Source organism: Podarcis gaigeae (assembly GCF_964106915.1).
Source record: "Podarcis gaigeae genome assembly, chromosome: 3".
NCBI classification, from domain to species: Eukaryota; Metazoa; Chordata; class Lepidosauria; order Squamata; family Lacertidae; genus Podarcis; species Podarcis gaigeae.
In genome coordinates, this window is record NC_139680.1 from 77104067 (window position 1) to 77128671 (window position 24605).

The 24605-nt window shown below is 42.5% G+C and overlaps 1 protein-coding gene across 14 annotated transcripts in view; it reads left to right on the plus strand.

Annotated features, from left to right (window-relative positions):
• Nucleotides 1-24366, plus strand: part of RYR2 (ryanodine receptor 2) — a 249060-nt gene extending 224694 nt beyond the window's left edge. For all 14 annotated transcript variants that reach the window (XM_083731885.1, XM_083731893.1, XM_083731891.1 and 11 more), the window contains 13 exons: nt 765-851; nt 2485-2703; nt 4472-4602; nt 6185-6227; nt 7652-7785; nt 8463-8523; nt 9361-9507; nt 10019-10153; nt 11658-11814; nt 13352-13416; nt 14342-14442; nt 15340-15391; nt 23095-24366. In XM_083731885.1, the coding sequence (XP_083588011.1) occupies nt 765-851; nt 2485-2703; nt 4472-4602; nt 6185-6227; nt 7652-7785; nt 8463-8523; nt 9361-9507; nt 10019-10153; nt 11658-11814; nt 13352-13416; nt 14342-14442; nt 15340-15391; nt 23095-23190 (1428 nt within the window). In that variant the 3' untranslated portion in view covers nt 23191-24366. The remainder of the gene's footprint in view (nt 1-764; nt 852-2484; nt 2704-4471; nt 4603-6184; nt 6228-7651; nt 7786-8462; nt 8524-9360; nt 9508-10018; nt 10154-11657; nt 11815-13351; nt 13417-14341; nt 14443-15339; nt 15392-23094) is intronic.
• The last annotated feature ends 239 nt before the right edge of the window (nt 24367-24605 follow it).

Sequence of the window (24605 nt, forward strand, 5' to 3'; positions counted from 1 at the left end):
AGCTCCCGTTCACCAGAAGCAGCTTAGTCATGCCGGCCACATGACTCGGAAGGTGTACGCCGGCTCCCTCGGCCAATAAAACGAGATGAGCGCCGCAACCCCAGAGTCGGTCACGACTGGACCTAATGCTCAGGGGTCCCTTTACCTTTACGTACAGACAATGCATAATCATGTGTGTTCTCTCCAGCTCTGAGAGAACAACAGAAGTGAAAGTACATTCCAAAAGTACACATACAGTGGAAGAGATAAGATGGTTTTCCTGTCCTCACACTCTACTCAGAAAGCATGTGAATTATACCAATCACAAAATGCAGCCACGGTAGACTGGTTTAATAACACAGAGATGGGGGTGGTATGTGTGCTACCTGTGTGTCTGGGCCCACTTTGGCAATGACCACTTTTGTTCTGGCCACACCCATTATTAGCATATGGTCCTCTGAGGATTGATCAGCAGCCCTTAGGCCAAAAAAGATTAGTCACCCCTGCTTTATCTGATCATGGCTGAAAGACCAAAATCAAGACTCACTTGGATTATGTGAATTCCTTAATGAACACCAAAAAAAGTATTTGCTGGTGAATGTAAATGTGCCATCGAATCTAATGCACACCTTAATTTTTGCAACGTAATTTGGCCAAAAAAGGTGAGCATTAGGTTCGAGTAAATGCAGTAATTTCTTTCAAGATCACATTCTGTAGGTTAACGGAGCTGAATTATTCAAATGTAAGAATTTAGTGCATTTAATATTTATTATTTTGTCTTTCAGAACTATTTTGCTCGGAATTTCTACAATATGAGGATGTTGGCTTTGTTTGTTGCATTTGCCATTAATTTCATCCTGCTCTTCTATAAGGTAACTCCTTCATGTTTTCATCCACAGATGTGTAAATGAAGTACCATAAAAAATGAAAATGTATACAGAAAGTACACATATGCACAAAAAGTAAAAATGTATACAAAAAGTAAACATAAACACTTTCTTGTTCTTCAGCCTTCCTGGGTGATCCCAGCATATCAAAACAATCTAAGCTGAAAACTGACATTTTAGGAGCAAAAAAGGTTACATAACTCATCACTGTATGACACACACAAACACAAATCTAGTTAAGCATTGTCTTTACTGACCATCAGTGATTCTTCCAGGTTTCAGAGAGGGTTTGCCCTTACCAGGAGATGCCAGAGATTGGACCTGGGTCTTTCCGCATCCAAAGCATGTACTTTACCACTAAGCTATGGGTCATCCCCAAAAGCGCACATGATCTTTGGCAAGGGGGAGAGAAAGAACACAGAGATCGGGAATGGTGCAGGGATGAAGTGGATGGTGACTAGCTAAATACCCTCCAGCTGCAGAGTAGTTTCCACCTACAGCCAACCCCTCCCAGCTTCCACACACGTTGTCCAGCAGCGAGACAAGTCATAGGGGAAATGGCAACAATAACAATAGCCGCCGCCTCTGGGGCTGATTGCTCAGGCTCCAACATCCTGCGGCTTGAGTGCTCCATTCTGCCTCTAGCCTTGACTTAAAGCTCCCCACTCTTCCACGATGCTCTTGCTTTCTGAAACTGATTGCTCCTGCCTGCATATTCTTCCCTCTGCAGCTTCTGCTCCAGGAAAGGCAAATGCCCACTGGTCTCCGCCTTCCCCTCCTCCGTATCTCTCTCCCCGCCCCCAGTCTTCCATTCCCAGGTGCTCGGAGTCGCTGCTCTGATGCTCGCTAGGCGCAAGACTAAATGTTGCCACACGTAAACAAAAAAGCAACTCCAGGCATTTTGCCTACTTTTAAAAATCCCCCCAGACAGGATTTTTTATGCTGAAAAAGAGGGCATATCCAGCAGAAGTGGGTGTATGGAAACCCTAATGTTGCTGTTGCTGTGTATACTCTCTACTCTACATGGCTTAACATGAAAACAATGAGACCCATAGGCTTCTGGTAAATGAATAGTGATTCCTGCCTTCAGCCACAAGAGGGAGATCTAGTCCCACCTGAGCTGATCTTTACATGCACCTCGAAGTGCCCTTCATGGTATGACCAAATGTCTTTTCTGTTTTCAGCCTCTCCAGGAGGGCATTCAGTCCACCTCTTCCTTCCTGGAACTAGGGGTTATTAGGTTAATCCAGTTTATGCTCCACACATGTAGAGCAGGAAAGTAAGAACTTTAGAAATTTGTCCTCCTCCTCCTACATTTACGACCTGTTTTATATTGATTGTTTGACTATTAACACTGCCATGTTTATTGTTAATTCTTTTTTTCACTACACCAACGGGCGTAAATTTTAAATGTCTTTCTTAATGAGCAGGTAGGTTACTGGATCTTCCAGCTGGGTGTGGGAGGTAAGTGGCTCTCTCCCTGGAGAAGCAACCAAGTGTTTGGTGCCTGAAGGCTCCAGGAGGAGGTGCCATCTCATGCGTCAGGAATGCCCTCCAGGAGACTCTGAGAACAGAAATTCACAGAGCATTTTAAATTTTTTCTACTCACTTTCAACAGGTCTCCACATCTGCAGTGGCTGAAGAAAAGGAGGTTCCTGTGGTTAATATTGCTGAAAACTCCAAGTTAAGCAGCTTAGAAAGTCCTTCACATAGAATCATCACAGTGCACTATGTTCTTGAAGAAAGTAGCGGCTACATGGAACCCACACTCCGCATTTTAGCCATTCTGCACACAGTCATTTCCTTTTTCTGCATCATTGGATATTACTGTCTGAAAGTAAGAGGACAAGGAATTCATACATCTCCACTGAAGTAGTTACAAATAATGTCTTGTATCTTTAAATATTTGTTTTGGCTTGTGGGCAGGATGCTTTTTCAAACACACACACAGTTCCTTCAATTAAAATATCCAGAGCAATGTATAGGAAGTGAACTGGGAGCCAATGAAGCTCTTGCTTTGAAGTAATGATACTAAGGATATTGTAAAACGTGCTACACATATGAAATATTGTTAGATACAGCACATTGAAATCTTTCAGAAGTGGCAAGAGGAACAGTAGAAAACCGGCAATGCCTTGATATCCTATTTTATCAAAGTTTTAAGAGTCAAAGCTAGATTTCTCTGTTTAAAACAAAATCTTCAAAATAAGATGAAAAATTGTGTAGCATTTGCAGTGCTCCTGATAGTTTTTTCTTACTTTGCACAGATCTTGTATGAGATTTGTGTGTGCTATTCCCCAAGGGCATAGATGCAACAAAGATTTACGCGGCCATTTTTTTAAAGTACTTTGAATGCATTTGAAATTCAAAATGCTTCAAAAATTTGCACATCCAAATTCCAGAATGGTACCAATCCCTTAGAAATCTACCATTCCTCTGTTTTGACTTCAGGACTTTGTGGAGATCACGGCACATATGCATCTTGCAGCAATTTGTATTACCTTTTTGTTTTTGTTCCCCTCAACAAAACTGCTAAGAGGCCTGTGCAGAAACACGCAGTGCTTCAAAAGTGATTGCTTATTTACATTGATAAAGGCAGAGGGGAGGCGGTCAGGAAGGGGGAAATTTTAAGGATGACTGGAAAATGTTTGTTGAATTTTTGAAAGATTACTGTAAACATCTTAAAATGTCAGCAGGATTAAAATAAATCTAGAATTAAAAATATAAACAAAGGAAGAGTTGGATGAGCTAAAGTAGGGAGTAATCAGAGTATGCAGCAATGAAGGAGAAGTGTAATGAACCATAGGGTGGGGAGGGAAATCAGTGTTTAATGTATGGATTGTTTGATGTGCGTTGATTTACAAAATTAAAAATGAAAGGTTTTTTTATATAAAAAGATAAAGGCAGAGGAGGAAATAAAAGAACAAACCTAAATTAAAGCAAACTGTGCATGTACCAATTCCACAATTTTAGAAAATTTTCCTGATAATTTTAGAAATTCTCCTAGGTATAAACTGGCAGTATGGAAAAGAGTATGGAATGCTAAAACAAATGAACTAATGGAGCAATAGCTCCATTATCTTTACCTTGTTTGCATTTTCTTAATTGGGTAACCTCAAAGGTTTGCTGTGATGGCAACATAATAATGTTTTTGGTGCATAAATAGCACTTGCCTCAGTAAATTTTCCTTACTATTTAGGGTTTGTCCTGGGATCAATTCATTTTTTTTTATTTTAAAGAACATACTATTTAGATTTTTGCTCACTGTTCATAGGTGGGGAGGTAAGAGATTTTTGCCCTTTCTTCCTCCTGCAAGTTTCTTGTATCCTTTGAAAATTTGCTCCAGAGGTCTGGGTGAATGCAGGGAGAAGAAAGCATCACTGAAAATCTCCTTCCCCTTCTGTTGAACACTGGATTGTAAGCGCAAATAGGGGAAGGGCTGCAATTCATCCAGTTCATCTTATACAACATATACTTCCTTTAAGAAATTGTACAGTTCATTCAGTCTGCATTTTCCCCAACAACCAGCTGTTCTTAAGATATTGTTGCTCCAAGTGCTGTAGAACATTTAAATCAAATGTTGGTGTGTTTATGTTTGGTTGCAGGTTCCACTGGTTATATTTAAACGAGAAAAAGAAGTCGCACGGAAATTAGAATTTGATGGGCTGTATATTACAGAACAGCCTTCAGAAGATGATATTAAAGGGCAGTGGGATAGACTTGTCATCAACACACAGTAAATATTTTTCTCTTTCCTCCCCCCCCCCCCCATCTTCCCTGAAGCTTGTGTAAGTGTATCTCAATTTTGGCAGTAGCGAATTGTGATTGGATTCATCTGCAGCACAGAAAACTCCAAGATTTGAGGCAGCTATAACTCTTTTATATAGCTGTTAAATGTACATTTTAGCTTGCTTTGTTGTGAAGGATATGAGTAAAAAAATAATAATCTTCCATTCTGCAAACAGCAGTTTTGTTTCCAATGGCACTGATATGCTTGAAACATAAATGTTGATACATACAGTCAAGTTGGTTCTCTTTTACTTAAAACGATATGCATTTTTAAATCCATCTAACACATGGAAGGTGACACATCCAATTATATATTCATGTTTCATCCTTTTAAATATAAAGAGAGCAGGGCACTTTTATTCATAGTATATATTTTAAGGAGAATGGGTCAACTGTGCACATTCACCAGGTCTCATGAAGAATACGGTATGCACATAATCCAGCCATGAAGAAGGAACTGTGCACATTTCCTAGTCAAAATACATAATCTCCAATAGTCCTCGGGAAATGTGCATATAGTGACTGTACATTTTCTGGTCATTATGCATAATCCCCAACAGGCCAGTTTAGCATTACATGTGAACTGATACATCATGTATCTCCAAATGGTTAAGTTACATTAAATGGTTAAGAAGAAGAAATAAAAGATGATTGCCCAAAATAGATATTTCTTCCACTCACGAAAGTCATATTTTTATTATTATTATTATTATTATTATTATTATTATTATTATTATTATTATTAATACCCCATCCATCTGACTGGGTTTCCCCAGCCACTCTGGGTGGCTCCCAACTGAATATTAAAAACACAGTACAGCATTAAACATTAAAAACTTCCCTAAACAGGACTGCCTTCAGATGTCTTTTAAAAGTAAGATGTTTATTTCTTTGATGCTGGGAGGGCGTTCCACAGGGAGGGTGCCACTACCAAGAAGGCCCTCTGCCTGGTTCCCTGTAACCTCACTTCTCGCAGCCAGGGAACCTCCAAAAGGCCCTCAGTGTCTGGGCTGAACGATGGGGGTGGAGATGCTCTTTCAGGTATACAGGGCCGAGGCTGTTTAGGGCTTTAAAGGTCAGCACCTTTACACACATAGCTTAACACAATCTGCAGAAAAACCTGAAATGTCATTTTTGCATGATAATTAATTTTGTGTCATAATAGAGACCAGCAATCCAGTACACTCTAAACAAAGCTTCACATGAAACCATGTTGGGTTGTGGGAGTTCTGTGGACACATTAACACATCTGAATGGGAAGTTTGCACTAGGGAAGGAAGACATTCCTACCAGATTTTTTTTAGTAATTAGGACTACCTGTGTAAATTAAACCTATAATAAATTGAATTATTAAATGAATTTATTTATTTATTATAAATAAACCTATACCATATTATAAATACATTTGTATCCGGTAGCTTTATTAAGCTTTTTCTGTAGGCACTTCCTACAATTGTGTTACCTGTGAATTTGCTATTCAGAAAAATGTTTATTCATATGAGTGCTATCTTACTTTTGTATATCTTTAGATCATTTCCTAACAACTATTGGGACAAGTTTGTAAAACGAAAGGTAATGTTCATATTATAGTTGAATTATGTAATTTTGAATTTGTCTAAATTATTTATACATGTCCTTTTGTATCATTATAACTTGTATCCATTATTATTAATTTAATGCAGTTATATAAAGCCTTTCTGCAGAGGTGACCGTATTGGCCCCCCATTTCAGAGAACTATGACTAGAGATGGGGAAGGATTTCAATTTGCTCCACAGTTTGGACAGACTATACTTGGAACATGCAAATTAGACAGCATGTCTCCAAACTTTATATGCAAGGTTCACTGAGGTGTACTTAAAAAAACAACACAAAGATGGTCCAAGAGTATCGTACAGAAAAGAGATGGCTGCTCCATAGTTTCATAGGGACAGCCATCCTTTTTTTCTATACAGTGGCACACCATATCATACTGCCATTTCTAGGGGTGTTTCACTCAAAGGTTTTATGCATGCACAGCAAGTGATGCACTTGCAAGCTGTTGCAAACATGCAGAAAGTTTTAAATCAAGAAAGAATGAAGCAGGGATCCTTCAGAGCACTTGGGTAGTATTTCTAAATCAGTGTGTTTTGAAACTGTGTGGGGTTTGGGGTTGTTTTTTTTTTAAATTGCATGCATTTGGGATGGAACAGACATGCTAGTCGGCTCTTAGTGCAAAGGACATGGACTAGACCAAGAATGTTTTATCTATCTGTAACCATGACTGCCTACAGAAGGCTGTGCAGCTGGCTGCATTGCTCATGAAATTCCAAAGATGATCAGTGCCTTTGGGGGAAGCACTGTTATGGAGATAAGAAATCACACTTTACACATTGACTGGGACCCACTACTCTTCTTCCCATCTAACAATTAATCAGCATTGTCAGAGGAGGACAGGCTAGCTTATGTGTTAAAAACGTTCACATGGCCCAACCCATAGCACTTACCCTGGCAAGAAGATGAAAACCACCCTTCCTACCAGCAGCTTTTCATACTCTAGGGAGAACAAATCTTCAGCCAGAAACTGCGGACAGATGGCAGTGGCTCATGTCTGTATGTGCAGAATTCATACTAATTGTTTCTTTAGGAAGATACTAACAGAAAGGAAACTGATGCAACTTTATATGAAAAAATAATAATACAAGATTTGTGTAATATATATGTATAGACTATATTTACACATAAATTTAGCCAATTTAGTTATTTATATAGTTAGAATCATTTTTCTTTATGTGTGCATGTAACTAGCCTTAAGCTGTTGCTGCTGCTATACAGAGAGCAGATATCAGTTCTTGATTGAGGTCTACGTATTCATTTTGCCACATAATTGATCAGTCAGTATTATACACATATATTGTGAATGGGCTGTTGAAATAATTTGGATTCAGCTGAAATATGGCCTGTTTTATTAGGTTTTCCAAAGTAGAGAGAAAAATAACAATCACCTCCATTCTTCTAGGTTATGGATAAATATGGAGAGTTCTATGGAAAGGACAGAATCAGTGAATTGCTGGGAATGGACAAAGCTGCTCTGGATTTCAGTGATGCTAGAGAAAAAAAGAAACCCAAAAAAGATAGTTCTTTATCAGCTGTGTAAGTTTACAAAAATTTGGTGTTTTTTTTTTTTAAAATCTAAGCATTTTTTCTTAGGCTTTTAAAAAGTGACTATTTTTAGTTAATAGTGACTTGATATTCTCAAGCAGTACATGTGTTGGGGGCTAATGAAAAGAATTAAGTTGCCTATTGTATTTGCACTGTGAAGAAAAAGGCATCTTGCTTTGTAGCTTTTAAACAACAGCTACCAGAATTTCCTGTCTTGGCAACACCCTGGCCTTGACAGTGAGGGAATAGGAGACTCCAAGTTAGTCATACTCAAGTTCCATTGTAATCAGTAAGACTTAAGCAAGATGTGACTTTTCCCATTAATTTCAATGGAACCTAAGTATGACAGCCTTAATGTGGATTGGCACCAATGACAGTAACACAAATAAGTTAAGAGATGTCAGCTTCTTGGAGAAAGAAGTATAAATGCCGTGTCGTTCCAGTGGGGGTTTCTGAGCAAAAATAAAAATAGTATCACCAGAATCTGCCCCACTCCCACTTTTAACAATAGCAATAGCAGGAATTAAAATGATATTCATTTGAATTGGTTTTAAGACAGCTATGTTGAAAACAGGGCAGTGATGGCTTGATACCCAGGCTGAATGAGGTAATTGTTACATAGTAATACAGTGTTATTTCTTACTGTGTCTTTCATATATTTTTTCCAGACTGAATTCTATTGATGTAAAGTATCAGATGTGGAAATTAGGAGTTGTTTTCACTGATAATGTAAGTTTATGCCATTAAATATAAATTAAGTACTAAAGCAGGAAACTGGTTTAGAGTGTAAGATTTGGCTATTTTAAGTGAGGTTGAAAATGTGTATTTTGCTATATTAAGACTGAACATATACATATGGCCAATTCCATTTGATATTCAGATGTAATGTAGTGTAAATTTTATTGTATCGGTGAAAGTCTATTTATGACATGTAAGGGATTGTTTAGCTTTGCATTTGATAACATAGGCTGTTGGCTATGACTACTCATGCTGCAATAAACAAGCATTTTCTATGCTGTTTCCTTGTAGATTTAACTATTCATCAATTTTCAGAGCTAGAACTGAACACACTGCAAAGCTCACCTAGAGGGCAAAAAATCATCCTGATGAGATACAGTGGTTCCTCCTGTATCCCACTTATTGTAATGACTTGCTAGACCCTGGGTTCAGTAGGAAGCCTATGTTAATGATAAATGATATTGGCTGATTTTGTTATTTAGACCTTGAAATCAGATATCCTCTCTCCCCAATTCATTCCTTTACTTACAAAAGCAGGCTTTTGGTAGAGGAGTATTGATTCAGTTGAAAAACTGAAGGTTTTAACCAGGTTATTTAAAAAAGCACAAAAAATTGTTCATTTAAAAAGAATATGAGTTAAATAAAACTGATTTAAAATGTTTTTTGTGTTTATTTGGCAGCTGTTACGCTCAGAGCTAGGGCACCAGGAATCTTGTACCTGGTTGTATAAATTACTGAGTTATTTGGTTTTGCAGCTGAGTCCAGTTAATCACAATTATCACGTTGTCTGCCCTTTTTCTAATTTTGTTTTACGCTTTCTCCCTGAAGTCTTTTCTATACCTCGCCTGGTATATGACCATGTCAGTCCTTGGTCATTACAACAACTTTTTCTTTGCTGCTCATCTTCTTGACATAGCAATGGGATTCAAAACGTTGCGAACTATTCTGTCATCCGTAACTCACAATGGCAAACAGGTAATGTTGTCTTTTCTATCATTAACTACACTATCCTTTAAAACCAAGTTTGGTAAGGAGGAACAATTATACAAACAGAATAGATAGAAACAAAAGGGTTGTTTCATAATGTTTGTCCTAAAAATTCAAAGGATAAGTCACAGTTATACTTGCAACTCTGATTTTGCTTAATTAGTTGTAAAAAAACATGCAATGGGTACTAATGTCTTAACCAGCACATGCTATCAGTGTTACTAAAGTCTCCTTTCCTGCGGCTGCAATGGGCGAGGAGGAAAAAGCAAAAGTTGCCACTTCTCTTCTGCCATTTACATAGGTATGGATCACTGGATCCTAACACTGAAGGGCACAGTTGGCTGCAACCCAAAAGTCAATATGCTAAAGCGTCTCTCTTTTTTCTTTATTAGAAAGAAAACTTCTGCATGAATTCAGCACAGAAATATATAATTGTTTCATCAAATCATATTGTTGTACTCTTAATTAATATATCATGTGACTCCCCCCCTTTTTTTAGCTTGTGCTCACAGTAGGATTACTGGCAGTGGTAGTTTACCTGTACACAGTAGTCGCATTTAATTTTTTCCGCAAATTCTACAATAAGAGTGAAGATGGAGATATGCCAGATATGAAGTGTGATGATATGCTAACGGTAAATATTACTTCGACTTTTATTCATCTCCCCTTGTGTTGCTAACACATGTTCTCAATGCCATTCATATAACTCAGTATGGTTATTATAAACATAATGCTTTCAGAAAAAGGAAGGTTCTGTTACTATAAATTGACAATGGCAAAAGGATGTAGTAATTTGATTTCTCTACAAATACTAGAAGTACTCTGTAGTCAGAATAAAGACATCTCAGAAGCTTGCTCTTATTGGATAATAGTGAAAATCAGGAAAGCTGGGATGATAATTTCTCATGAGTTGACTTTTGGTCAGGCTTCAAAGTTACAGACAGAACTAGTAACATACCAACTGTTTATACAGTACAACAAAAACTACTTTTATGATAACACTGGAGTCTTGTCTAGTAAAATGAATTTGTCTGTCTCTGAAGCCTGAACTGGTCAGTGTGGGGGAGGGAGGGAATTGGACTGTTAAAAATATTTGTAAGGTTTCTCATTTCAAGCCACATATCTTTAATCTTTGTTTACAAAAGCATTGTAAAACAGTATCAATAGTTATGAATCCAAGGCCTAGTGTCAATATGCAGCATCCTGTCTCCAGCAGGTGGGCCTTGCTAGTTTCTGTAGTTACGCCGAACAACAAAGTGAAACTGCCAATAAATAAAACAACAAATTTAAAAGAAAGCGGTATTCTGTACACAGATATCCCAGTCCATGGGGGAAGCTGGCTCCTTCACGTGTGAATATTCCTAGTTTCCAGTGTTCAGCTGTTCAGGCGGGATATTTTAGCAAGCAACTTTTGTATGAATATAGGAAAAAATAATTAGTATGCCTTGTTTTCTACAGTTTTTAAGAACAAAATAATTGCCCACTGTAGTCATCATTCTTTGTGGCCTCTGTGCAGTTTCATATTGGTAACTGCTTCTGTGTGGCCTAAAAAATAAGTTTTGCTGCTGATTTAAGCAGTGGTGAAGCTGCAGTCAACAGCCTAGCAGCAACTTCGTGGGAATGAAATTCTGTAAGATGGCACTGCCACAGTGCCACCCTGCTGAGGGTAACTTCACCACTGCTTCAAGTAGTGTTTTGTAAAAGAAAGGCAACTGGAACCCTCTGCTGACTCCTGGTAACTCCCCTCAACAGATTTCATCCTCCCCACTGAGAAGGTTGAAGACTCCCGCCCCAAAAAAAAATTGTACAGGGGCTTAATGGTCCCCCCATCAAATCATGGAAAGGTTTAGCCTGGTGATAGGGACTAGGGAGCATTCAGGCTTGAGGCTGGTGCAGGTTTGTTATGTCCAAACCAGGCCAGGATTTTTGAGAGCTTCTCTGAAGAGTGTGATGCTCTCTCACCCCTTTCCCTCAGGTAAACAGACCTTCATTCCCACTCTCTTTGCAGCCACTCATTTATCTGAAATTCTGACCGAAAGATCAAGGCACAGTTTAAGCCTTATGCAGATTAAGATATAGCCATAGCAGATGTAGAATGAGCATTTTTAATATTACTATCTTTTCCCATGTGTTCATAGTGCTATATGTTTCACATGTATGTGGGAGTGCGTGCTGGTGGTGGAATTGGTGACGAAATTGAAGATCCTGCAGGCGATGAATATGAAATCTATCGAATCATCTTTGATATTACGTTTTTCTTTTTTGTAATAGTTATTCTCCTCGCTATCATCCAAGGTACATATGCATAGTTTTTCAGTTTATACTGTATTTTTAACTGACAAAATTACCCTTTCCCTACTGATAACTAAAATCCCATTTCCCCCTGGCACGTGGGATGAAACATCATGCCACCCAATATATAAAAAACATAAACTTCCTGTGTCTAATATATTTGGTTATGTTCAAAATCTATTTAACGTGAGTTTAGTGTATATAGTGTGCTATATAGCTGAAAATTAGAGACAAGTGAATAGGATAAAATGGTGTTGTCAGGTCTTGTATATCTACTGAAATCTAATAAAAGCACACATTCTAGTTCCGCTTCTACAAGAACTCCAACCACAAAAGGTCCTGCAGAGCTTTGCACATGAGTGGCTCATGCCCACAATCTGAGTGTATGTATATGAATATTTCTCATCTGCAAGAGCCTTCAGACCCAGTACCTCTTCACTCTTTCCTTTTTCTGCAACAAGTCTCCCCTTCTCTTGTATTTATATTCTTGGCTCTGATGTGATTTATTTCTTTCCCCTGTTCTCTAAGCCACGGCCCATTACCTTTGTTGAGCTCTGTTAATGTGACTGTGTTAGTAATAAGCATTCATAATGAGAACAGGAAAATGAAATGATGCAACCTCTGGATGCTTTCACATAAAGCATCTTTTAGCAATTAAGACTTGTATTCCATATACACACTCTTGTGAAGAAGGAACAAGAGATTAAAGTCAATCCACAGTTACCGTATTTTTCCATGTATAAGACCAGGCATAAGCAAACTTGACCCTCCAGATGTTTCGAGACTACAACTCCCACCATCCCGCACCACTAGTTCTGTTAGCTAGGGATGATGGGAGTTGTAGTCCCAGAACATCTGGAGGGCTGAGTTTGCCTATGCCTTTATAAGACACATGTATAATACGACCCCTATTTTTTGGAACCCAAATTAAGAAAGAGAGCCAGAGCTCGAACACAAGTCTGGGCCACCTGCACCACAGGCTGAAACTCTATCATTCACCATCCGTGTATAAGGCGACCCACAATTTTTGACTAAAAATTTTAAGCAGAAAACCTATACACTGAAAAATATGGTAGTTTTCTCCTCTTGTTTTATGAACTGCGCTTGACAACTCTAGTTTATATGGCAAATTCAAACAGTTCATGTACACACTAGGGCTGGACGATATCTGGTTTTCAATATCATGTTATATCACCAACTAAACATCACAATATCTCGATATATCACAATATATACACGTGGTGGCAGAGGGTCTCACTGGGCCTTGCCACAGGGGAGGAGGGGCCTACTGTGCCTCCCCATGGAAGCGGAGGACTTTGTGGGCATCCCTGTGGTGGGGGAGGGCCAGAAATGTTTCTCTGAGTTAAACACAGATTCAGCCTCTACAGTCATATTTACTACAAACTCTGGCAGTGATTTGAGCATTCATTGCATATAACTTTAGTTTTGAGTAAGGTTTAAATGTGTGCATCAGATTATGACAGAGTTTACAAAATCAAAAGCATCACCTTATTGTAAGTATCACCTTATTTATTACCAGGTTTAATTATTGATGCATTTGGAGAATTAAGAGATCAGCAAGAACAAGTTAAAGAAGACATGGAGGTAATATATATCAGCAATTCTGTCGTGATGTATATGGTATTTCTGTGAAACAGAAATACATGTGTAATAGAAAAACAAATTTTGTATAGCTAACATGCTAGTGAGAGTATTCCAGTTTAGGATTTCCCTGGCGTACTTCTTTTACATAGAATATATAATGGACTATTGGGCTGGCATTATGGAGCAGCACTGCATTCTGAGGGCTTATACTACCAACATTCGTTGCTGTAATCTATGCCAAGCAGTGGCAGTTCTCCAAAGATTTAGGCAGTGGTGTTTCCTAACCCTGTTTCTTGAGATCCTTTTAAGCAACAAATGCTAGGGACTAATCTTATGTATGAAATGCATGTTCTCCACCTAGGGATGGAGAATAAATTAGTATGGTTCACATTTTAAAGAGAACCAACCTGATTTGCCAATCTTGTATTTATACATGGATAAATAAAATTGGATTGTGCGTTTTGTGAATATTGCAATGCAGTTTCAGTTTGAAAAAATACATATTTTGAACAAGCTTAGAAGGCAAATACATTGGAAAGTGTACAGAAAAGCTTATTTTGGGGGGAAACGTGTGCTTTGGAAGGGATGCATATAATTTAAATGCAGCTAAATCTGAAAAAACAAACAGAAATAGGCTGCTTCATCATCCCCTAGTTCTACTACTGATACATAAGGCTTTTTCAGAAATAGTACAGGAAAAGGAATAGGAAAATTTGCATTTCAGCATCGACCCTTTATTTTCTTTTACTTAACAGAGGGAAATATTTTAGCATTCAGAAAGCATAGGTTGGAAAAGAAGAGGGTACATTTCTATTTAAGGCCTTAAAGCAAGGGATTTTGCTAAGAAGTTTGAGCTTGGCATATAGAGTTTCCTTGTTCTCTTAAAGAATATTTGGACAATGTATTTTTTTTCATTTTTTTTTAGACCAAATGCTTTATTTGTGGGATAGGTAATGACTACTTTGACACAGTGCCCCATGGTTTTGAAACACATACTCTACAGGAGCACAACTTGGCTAATTATCTGTAAGTACTTTAATGTCATCAAATCTGAAACATAATAGGAGATGCAACAAGTCAATATTTTGAAGTAAAACTCTAGTTAAATTTATATGGTGGTTGGAAAAGGAAGTATTTTGCTTTGTGACAAAAAAAAAAGGTTAGGGGAGCCCCCATCTAGTATTGAATAATATGCTTAAATCTGGAATAATGATATGAAATTTGAAACTGAACCATAATCGTTGGAAACAGCACGAAATTGACAACTAGAAAATAAATCCTATTGAAACTCTTAATCTAAGGGTTGTGGCTTCAAGCCCCACGTCGGGCAAAACATCCCTGCGTTGCAGGGGGTTTGACTAGATGAACCCTATGATTCTATGAAATAAATGGACTTAAAGGCTTAGTTAAATTCCTAAAATAACAGATGCAATATATATTAACAAGTTACAATGAGTCCTGTAGCCTTTCACTTCAATTCAATTTCTGGAAGCCAAGTTTCGATTCAACTGAAACCAGAATTTAGTTTCATATCCTAGTATGGAGGGACCCTAACCCCCAATTTCTCAGTTTGAATGTTAAGAAACCAGGTATTTGTACAGGGAGGGAATAAGTGAAGTGAGGTGAAGAGGGAGCCAACCACCACATGGATTGCTCCTAGTTCAATAAAATATGGTTTAGTAGACTGGTTTTTGTACTGGGGCTATAAATCATAGCCATGAATTTCCCATTCTACACGTGGGAGGCCTTTGCTTTCTAATGATAGGCTGATACGTTCTTTTATTTTTAGTTAATTTCTTATATACAGGTATTTCATTTGTGTGTGTGTGTGTGTGTGTGTGTGTATATGTATGTGTGTGTATATATATATATATATATATATATATATAAAATCATGAACAACAACTTCTTTCTTTATCTTAGATTTTTCCTGATGTATCTCATAAATAAAGATGAAACCGAGCATACCGGGCAGGTGAGTCACCAACATGTTGTGTAACAATAACTACCTAAGATTCATTTTTTTTTTTGTCAGAAACTTTTAAATGTAATCTACTGTGATACAAATTGGTACCAGTATCTAGAAGTCCACTAGATGAGAAAATGACTGTTTGTTACTTTTGATAGCTATGTGAAGTTTCATTTAGAAGCATTTCAAGAGATTACATCAATTTCGATATTTTCTTTGTCTCCTCTACTACTTGTGTTAGTTTGGAAGGTCACATTTTAACTTTTTTAATGAATTCACAAACATTTCAACTTCTGGTTCTTTCCACTCACCAAAGTTATGGTATGTCATGTAGAAACTGTGGGATTTGCCACCTGTATTCCTTTTTGCTGATGAATTGTTCCAGTCCAGCAAGGGAGATTTAGGCATTCCATATACATATGTTCATCTGGATGCATATCCTGTATCCATGCTCCTCTGAACATCAGTCAATTGACTGGATGGTTTCTTGAGTTCTGGCCCTTTGAAAAAATACAAGCATTGGAAAATTAAGAAATGTTAATACTCATCCATACATGTCAGAGCCACCCGTGGTCCCAGCTCACAAGAGACCAAAGTCCAGTCCAAGTTATATACAAAAGGTTTTATTGAAGAACATTGTTGGCATTACATCCAAGCTCCGTGGCTCCGGATCTGTTACTCTTAGATCGTAGAAGTCCCCTCTGAATCCGTCCCACCTCTGCACCAGTTTAAGAGGCTTGTACTGCTCCACCTTTTCCTCTCCTTCCTTTTCCGCAGGGTCTTCCTGCCCCCCTGTGTTCCCTCCCTCCGGGACTCCCCAGAGGCTGAGTCCTCTGACGCCTGCTCCCCCCTCCTTCGCGCTTTGGGACCAGGCTCCTCCCCAGGACTCTCCTCACTTCCGCGCGCCTCCACATTTGAACTTGGCGCGCGTACGTTGCCTCTGACCTTCCTTTCGACAGTTACGCTGCTCTCGGTGCTACTCTCCACCCCTTCCGGCAGGACGTCTTGCTCCGAACTCTTTCCCCCCTTTGTTTCCTGTTCTGCTCTTTCTGACACACTGGTAACTCCACCCCTTTCACTCCGTTCCGACAGAGGAGCCGGTCCCGATCTCCAACTCCCACTGGGGGTTCCCCCCCTGCTCTCCTGCTTCTGACTGCTTCCCCCTCTATCGCCCCTCGGCCTGGCCAGGGGGGCTCCCTTTTGGGAATCCTCCGAATCGCTTGACGGACTCTGAGACAACCTCGGGTCGTTGTCGTCCTCCTCCTCATCACCCTGGGACCCTTCCCCCTCGCTCTCTGTCTCTGAAACCCTGACATCCATCCCCCCCTCGAAGCCCCCCCTTCCCCCCTCCCGCCCATCGGGTGCAGGTTGTGGGAGCTGCAGCTCTTCGGAGGTAGATGCAGGATACAGTTTTTGTACTTCCATGTCCTCTGCTTGCAGTTCGGTGTATGAGTGTTCGAATTCGGGTTCTTCACCCAAAGTGTTCTCTTCTCCCTCTTCCATTGGCACTTCGTCTGGTGCTGCCGGCCAAGGTCCCGTCAGCCATTTCCTGCGCCAGTCTTCCTCTGGTTGCTCGTCCCACCAATAAGAGGGTTCTGTGTCCACCCCTGAGCACGATCCCCTGGGCGGGCTTGATTCTGGCGTTCTCTCCTCGGCGGAAGAAAAACCCCGGAAAGTACTGTCTGAAAGTGTGGGCGTAAAGAGCCAGTCATCAAAGTACTCGGCTGGCATGGGTCTATGCGGGAAAAGGGCATGGAACTCGTCTTTTAGAAGAGGTTCGTCTAAAGCGTAGTCCGGCACCCAACTGTTGGCACTGGCTGGAGTACCCTCTCTGGCTAGAAAGTATTCTACCCCCTCTTCCCCCCATCTCGAGTCCAGGATTTCTGTGACCTCGTTGAGAGGTTCGGCCCTAGGCGCTCTCTCCCTCTCCGGTGACTTAATGTGTGGGTCCGGTACTGTTTCAGACTCCTGAAACCTGTGCGGTGCCTTGTAGGGAGTGAGCACCGACCTATGGAAGACCGGGTGCACTCTGGAACCTTCGGGGAGGGCCAGTCGAAAGGCTACAGGGTTGATTCTAGCCTCCACCTGGTACGGCCCTAACTGCCTGTGCCCTAGTTTCTTCTTGGCCAACGACTTGGCTGGCATCGCTTGGGCCGCTAACCACACCCAGTCCCCCACCTGGATGTCCTCCCCCACTCTCCTGTTTTTGTCTGCCTGCACCGTATATGCTTGCTTGGCTAGCTCCAAATGTCTCCGCAGCTCTTCGTGCACCTCCTACAGCTCCGCTGCAAACTGGTCGGCCTCTTGCGGCACCCCCTCTCCTGGTGCCACGAACCCCGGAAAGGTTCTGGGATGACGACCGTTGTTCGCGAAGAACGGCGTCACCCCCGTGGACGCGTGCTTCGTGTTGTTATAGGCAAACTCTGCCATCGGCAGGTAGTCCACCCAAGCTGCGGGTCGCTGATTGGCGTAACATCTCAGGTACTGCTGCATGATCGCGTTGACCCTCTCAGCTTGGCCGTTGCTCTGTGGATGTCTCGCCGACGTTAGGTTGATCTTGATGTGCAGGATACCTAGAAGCTTCTGCCAAAAATTGGAAACAAACTGGCGCCCCCTGTCGGACAGGATGGACTGCGGCAGCCCATGCACCCTGAACACGTGATCGATGAAGAGTTTGGCAGTCTGTTCCGCCGTCGCCACCTTTGCGCATGGAATGAAGTGCGCCATCTTGGTGAACAGGTCCACTACCACCAGTACCGCCGTCTTCCCTCTGGAGCTGGGCAGGTCAGTAACGAAGTCCAAGGCTACCCTCTCCCACGGTTGCTGTGGTGTTTCCAGCGGTTCCAGCAGCCCCGCTGGCTTCTGGTGTACTGGCTTGGACCTTTGACAAGTGTCACACCTGGCGACGTAATCCGCTACCTCTCCACGCATCCGTGGCCACCAAAAGTCTCTTGCCACCAGTTCTATTGTCTTCTCCTTGCCGAAATGGCCCGCACTGGGGGCGTTGTGCAACTGCTGCAGAACCTTTGCGCGAAGCTCGTCGCTTGGTACGTAGAGGGCACCTTTGCGAGTTAACAGCCCGTCGCGTAGTTGGAACTCTTCGTCTCTCTGCAAACCTCTGCGCAACTCCTCCATCTTGGATTGCGCGAACTGATCTACTTGCAACGCGCGTCGCACCGCGTCCAGGTCTACTGTGATGGCAGCGCACGCCCACGCCTGCGGCGCGAAAATGTGCTTGGCCGCTACTGGCGCCGCTTCATCGAGATATTGCGGTTTCCTGGAGAGCGCATCGGCTATAACGTTGGAATCTCCCGGGATGTACTCTATTCGGAAGTCGAAATCCGCGAAGAATTCCGCCCAGCGCATGTGTCTCTGGCTCTGGAGCTTCGCCGTGCGCCAATACTCTAGGTTCTTGTGGTCCGTGCGGACCTGTACTGTGTGCTTGGCTCCTACGAGGAAGTGTCGCCACGCTTTGAAAGCTGCGTGAATGGCTAACAGCTCCCTGTCCCATATGGTGTAGTTTTGCTCCGCCTTGCTGAGCTTTCGGGAGTAAAAGGCACCGGGTCTCCAGTTCCCTTGCGAATCTTCTTGTAGGAGTACGGCTCCAACCGCTCTGTCTGACGCGTTGGTTTCTACTCGCATGGGCCTGCCTGGATTCACATGCAGCAGCTGCTCCTCGGAGGCGAAAAGGCTTTTAAGCTTCCGAAAAGAGCGCTCCGCCTGTTCCGTCCAAACGAACTTCTTCTTCTTGGAACTCAGAGTGTCCGTGATGGCTGCCGTCTCCTTTGCAAAACCTCTGATGAATTTGCGGTAGAAATTGGCGAAACCGATGAATCTCTGGACTTCCTTCCGATTGCGTGGGCTCTTCCAGTCCAACACCGCGCGGACCTTGACGCTGTCCATGGCCAGCCCCTTGTCGGACAGCTTGTAGCCTAGGAAATCCACCTCCGTCACATCAAACTGGCACTTCTCTAACTTGGCGTAGAGCCTGTTTTCCCGTTGTCTCTGCAGGACTTCCTTTACGTCCCTCTCATGGGCCTCTTCCGTTTCCGAAAAGATCAGGATGTCGTCGAGAAAACACACACATTTCTTGTAGAGGAGTCCCGCTAGCACGTGATGCATAAAGGCTTGGAAGACGTGAGATCCATTTTGGAGGCCAAACGGCATAACTCTGTATTCATACGTGCCCAGAGGCGTGAACATGGCCGTCTTCCACTCATCGCCCTCCCGGATGCGTATGAGGTTATACGCTCCACGCAGATCCAATTTGGTGAAGATCTTCCCCTTCCGCACGGTCGCTAGGAGATCATCAATCTTGGGCATGGGGAAGGCCTTGGGTTTGGTCATACTGTTTATGGTCCGATAGTCCACAATGAGTCTTTTTTGGGGCGTGTCCTTCTTCTTCACAAAGAACACAGGACTGCCCCCCACTGCTTTAGATTCCCGGATGAATCCACGCTTCAAATTGTGCTCTATGAACTCTCTGAGTTCTTGCATCTCGTCCTCAGACATGGAATACAGTTTCGCAGTCGGCAGCTGCGCCCCCGGCAACAGGTCGATGGCACAATCATAAGGTCTGTGGGGCGGCAACTGGTCAGCTTCCTTCTCGCAGAAAACCTCCAGGAACCCTTCGTACTTGCTAGGTACTGCCTGCACCATGCCAGGTCGCAGCTGCTGCTCAGCCCCCTCCTCCTGGCAGGACTGGATGCAATTTTGAGCACAGTACGATGAGCAAAAGGTGATCTGGCGTTGGTACCACGCTACAGCAGGACTGTGTCTCTCCAGCCAACTCATGCCTAATACTATAGGCGTGTCAGACAGGTGGGTGACATTGAAGCTAATGACTTCTCGGTGATCTCCAATACGCATCACCATGGGAGGTGTCTGTTGCACAACTTGCCCTCCTAGCAATTTCCTGCCATCCACCGTGACTACGTTCAGAGGCGTTGTGGCGGGCAGAAGCGCTATGCGATGCTGCTTGACGAACTGCATCCCCATGAAATCGGCGTTGCTCCCAGAATCGATCGTGATGGGCACTTCTAGGGTGGTCCCATTCGGCAACTGAAGTGTTGCGGTGAGCTGCACCGCTGGCTTGGGTGGCAAAGGGTCTGTGGGTTGCAAAGACGCTGGGGACTGTTCTATAGATTCGCCTGGCTGAGCCCCAGCAATTCTGCTTCCAGCCAGGCATTGTCGTTTCCCTGAGGTTCCTCTTCTTGGATCACTTCTGCTGCTACTGTTGCTAAAGCTGCAGTGTGCTTCTGGAGCCTCTGGGGGCACTCTTTCGCCATGTGCAGTGCACTGTCACAGATGTAACACTTCCTGGTCCCTCTAGGAGGCTTCGCCTTTACTGCACCGGAAGCTGGGGCTCTGGCTGTTGCTTGAGCCTTAGCACCACCAATTTCCATCGGCTCCTCCCCCTGCCTCACCAGCGGCGAGGGATGTGCCTGGCCGAAATCCCTGGGGATGAAAGGAGACGTCCTTGCTGGTGCACGCACCTGACGTTCTTCCTCATTGTGCCAAGGACGTCCCTCGTGTCGTATCCCTATCGCAAGAGCCCTCTGCACCACCTCCTCCAGGGTTTGAGGTCTGTCTCCCCTGGCAAGCTCATCCTTTATGGGACCGCTGAGACCCTCCCAGAACAAATCCCTCACAGGTGTGCAGTCTTTTCCCCAGCGTAACGCAGTCAGTAACGCAAAAAATCTGGAATGGTACTGACGCACAGTGGCTTTGCCTTGCCGCAGTCCAAATATTTCCTTGCGCGCAAGATCCAAATCCACGGTTGACTGGAAGCACGCATCCATCGCTTTAATGAATTCATCAGAATCGCGGCGGGCAGGGCCATCTTCACGTCACAAATTGCGCAACCACGCTCTGGCCTCCTCATGCAAATGAGAAATAATAAATCCCACTTTCTCTTCCTCATCTTTAAAGTCATGACGAAGCAAGTGCAGTGCATACAAGACGTCTGCTCTGAAACTGGGGTAGTGCTTCAGGTTCCCATCAAAGTGGGTGACTAGACTGCCCCCCCGCCTTCCAAGTCCAATTCCCTCTGATCTGGACCCTGGGAACCCTTCCCTGCTTGCACGCTCCCACCTTGTTTGCAGGTCCTGGCAGCGCTTCTCCATTTCGTCATGCTGCTTCTGAGATGCAAGGACTGCAGCGGTGAGTTCGGAAACTGTAGTTTGCAGCGCTGTCAGCTGATCCTCCGCACTCATGGCTGTCGCCGTTTGTGAGCTTTGCAAAAAAAAGTTTTGCGTTCTTTGGGAGGGGACTTACTGTCAGAGCCACCCGTGGTCCCAGCTCACAAGAGACCAAAGTCCAGTCCAAGTTATATACAAAAGGTTTTATTGAAGAACATTGTTGGCATTACATCCAAGCTCCGTGGCTCCGGATCTGTTACTCTTAGATCGTAGAAGTCCCCTCTGAATCCGTCCCGCCTCTGCACCAGTTTAAGAGGCTTGTACTGCTCCACCTTTTCCTCTCCTTCCTTTTCCGCAGGGTCTTCCTGCCCCCCTGTGTTCCCTCCCTCCGGGACTTCCCAGAGGCTGAGTCCTCTGACGCCTGCTCCCCCCTCCTTCGCGCTTTGGGACCAGGCTCCTCCCCAGGACTCTCCTCACTTCCGCACGCCTCCACATTTGAACTTGGCGCGCGTACGTTGCCTCTGACCTTCCTTTCGACAGTTACGCTGCTCTCGGTGCTACTCTCCACCCCTTCCGGCAGGACGTCTTGCTCCGAACTCTTTCCCCCCTTTGTTTCCTGTTCTGCTCTTTCTGACACACTGGTAACTCCACCCCTTTCACTCCGTTCCGACAGAGGAGCCGGTCCCGATCTCCAACTCCCACTGGGGGTTCCCCCCCTGCTCTCCTGCTTCTGACTGCTTCCCCCTCTATCGCCCCTCGGCCTGGCCAGGGGGGCTCCCTTTTGGGAATCCTCCGAATCGCTTGACGGACTCTGAGACAACCTCGGGTCGTTGTCGTCCTCCTCCTCATCACCCTGGGACCCTTCCCCCTCGCTCTCTGTCTCTGAAACCCTGACAATACATAATATTCATTCCCCCTGTGAAAGAAACCAAGATAGATTTTGTAAAGTCCTACAGAAGCATATTATTCCATAACAAAAATTGCTGCTTTTGCTATTCTAGAGGGAGAGATACAGTATTTTGTATACTTGCAAGAGGCTTAATTTTCTGATGCTGTGTACTGGATCTAGTCCATTTATCTCCAGAGCAGCTCCCAAGACCTACAAAGGCGAGGATAATAAAGAAATAGGGTCCTGGCTAGACAACACTATACAACAACAGAAACTGAAACACAGACTTGGATAACAAATACATAAGTAGAAATGCATAAAGTATTTATAATGCTTCTGCCACATGTGAAAGCAGGAACGTACTCGAGATTGCTTCAAGGCGACAGAGTTAAGCTTTTCTCTGAAGTAACTACATTCCTATCTTTGGATTTGGGGGGGGGGGACACTAAAAACTGTTGTAAGATCATGGAGAAATACCTTTCAGATAAGGCTAATGATCCCTTCTCTATAAAGTTGAATCAGTGTGTACAGTACGTATTTCGGCATAAAAGGCTAGGTTTTGATCATCCTTTCAAAATCCTTCAGACTTGCAATAGTGAAAGTTTTAGAGGAAGTGGCAAAAGTCTTTCAAATGTATTTTAAAAATAAGTTCAACTATAGTTCTCGTCTGTGTCTTACAGGAATCCTACGTATGGAAAATGTATCAAGAGCGATGCTGGGAATTTTTCCCTGCCGGTGACTGCTTTCGAAAGCAGTATGAAGACCAGCTTAACTAATTCTAGCTGAGGACTATCTCTTGAGAAACCATCCACACCTCTCCCGACTCCTTTGGGAACAGTTACCAGATTTCCCAGATCTATTAAGCAGTGTGCTGTTTGGAGCACCAAAGCTTTTTTTGATGACTCAGCTGTCCTTTTTTCTTCTATGTTTGCTTTGAGAACAATGCGAACTTAACTCTGGGAAGAGAAGAAAAATTATCTCACACAACAAATCCCCATACATAACATGAACACACGGACACAACAAGAGACTCGACAGCTTTTTTTCTCTGAGACTGCCTGATGATTCCCTTGACTAAGAGAACACATGTGGGGTAATGTGATAGCCACATTCATTCAATCTATTTATTTCATCATCCTGGAAGGACCTCTGTAGTTCACGGAGTGCTGTAAAGGATTGTTGTGGACGCTACGTTGTGGGGAAATAGTGCCTTACTATATGTAGGTTGAGCTATGCAGAAGATGAGTGCATGATGACATCTTATTTTCTTTATTTGTCCTCTCTTTCCTCCCAGTTAATATTTATTTTGTCTTCTGGAGGGGCTTGGGAGGGATTTGGCTGTGCACACCTTTTAAATAAGACTATGGCGTGTCTCAGGATAAAAAGTATTTTTTCTCTCATTAAGCTCAGTTCACAGGTATCTTCCTCTTTATCTCTTACACTTATTTTGGTAATGCTCTGATGCAACACTGCAACTTTATGAAATCTTTGTATGAAAACAAAAAGACTGCAGAAAAAAACCTTTAAAAAGAATAATTTCATTGCATGTTTATTATGCAAGTTAAAACAACAAAAAGCAACCTTCTGAAGCAAGTTGATCAACATGAGAAAACATTCACGATAATATTCATAGTAATAAAGTGTTGTGGGCTTTATTGTACATTTGAAACCAGTGTCATCAACCCACTATGTATATGTTATGAACTTGCCAGTAGTTTGGATTTATTTTCTTTTTGTTGTTTTCCTTTTTGTTCATTTTGCCATTTGTGATCATTAGTGGAATTAAGGTTTTTCTTAGGTCAATTTTTAAAATCCAAGGTGAAGCAATATCCATTCAGGGATTTCATCATTTGCATCATGAAACACCAATGATGTGTACATCACTCCATTTTGAGTCCTTTTTTGATTGTAATGCCAGTCTTTACAAATAAAAGGAGAGATTTGGAATGGAAGCAAGGTGCTTTCGCTGTCACTTCGCTTCTTTTTAACAGAGGCTGTCAGTTTTTCTTTTAAAGTTATTGCAACAATTACCCCCTTTGTCTTCATAGCATCACTGTTGTTCCTTCTGCCCTAATGAACGTTCCAATTTAAACCCAGACCACCACTTTACACTGAATAAAATCTGCTTCTTGATCACACTCACTTAGCTGTAATAAAAGATTTATTCCAACCTATCTTTCAAATCAAGAGA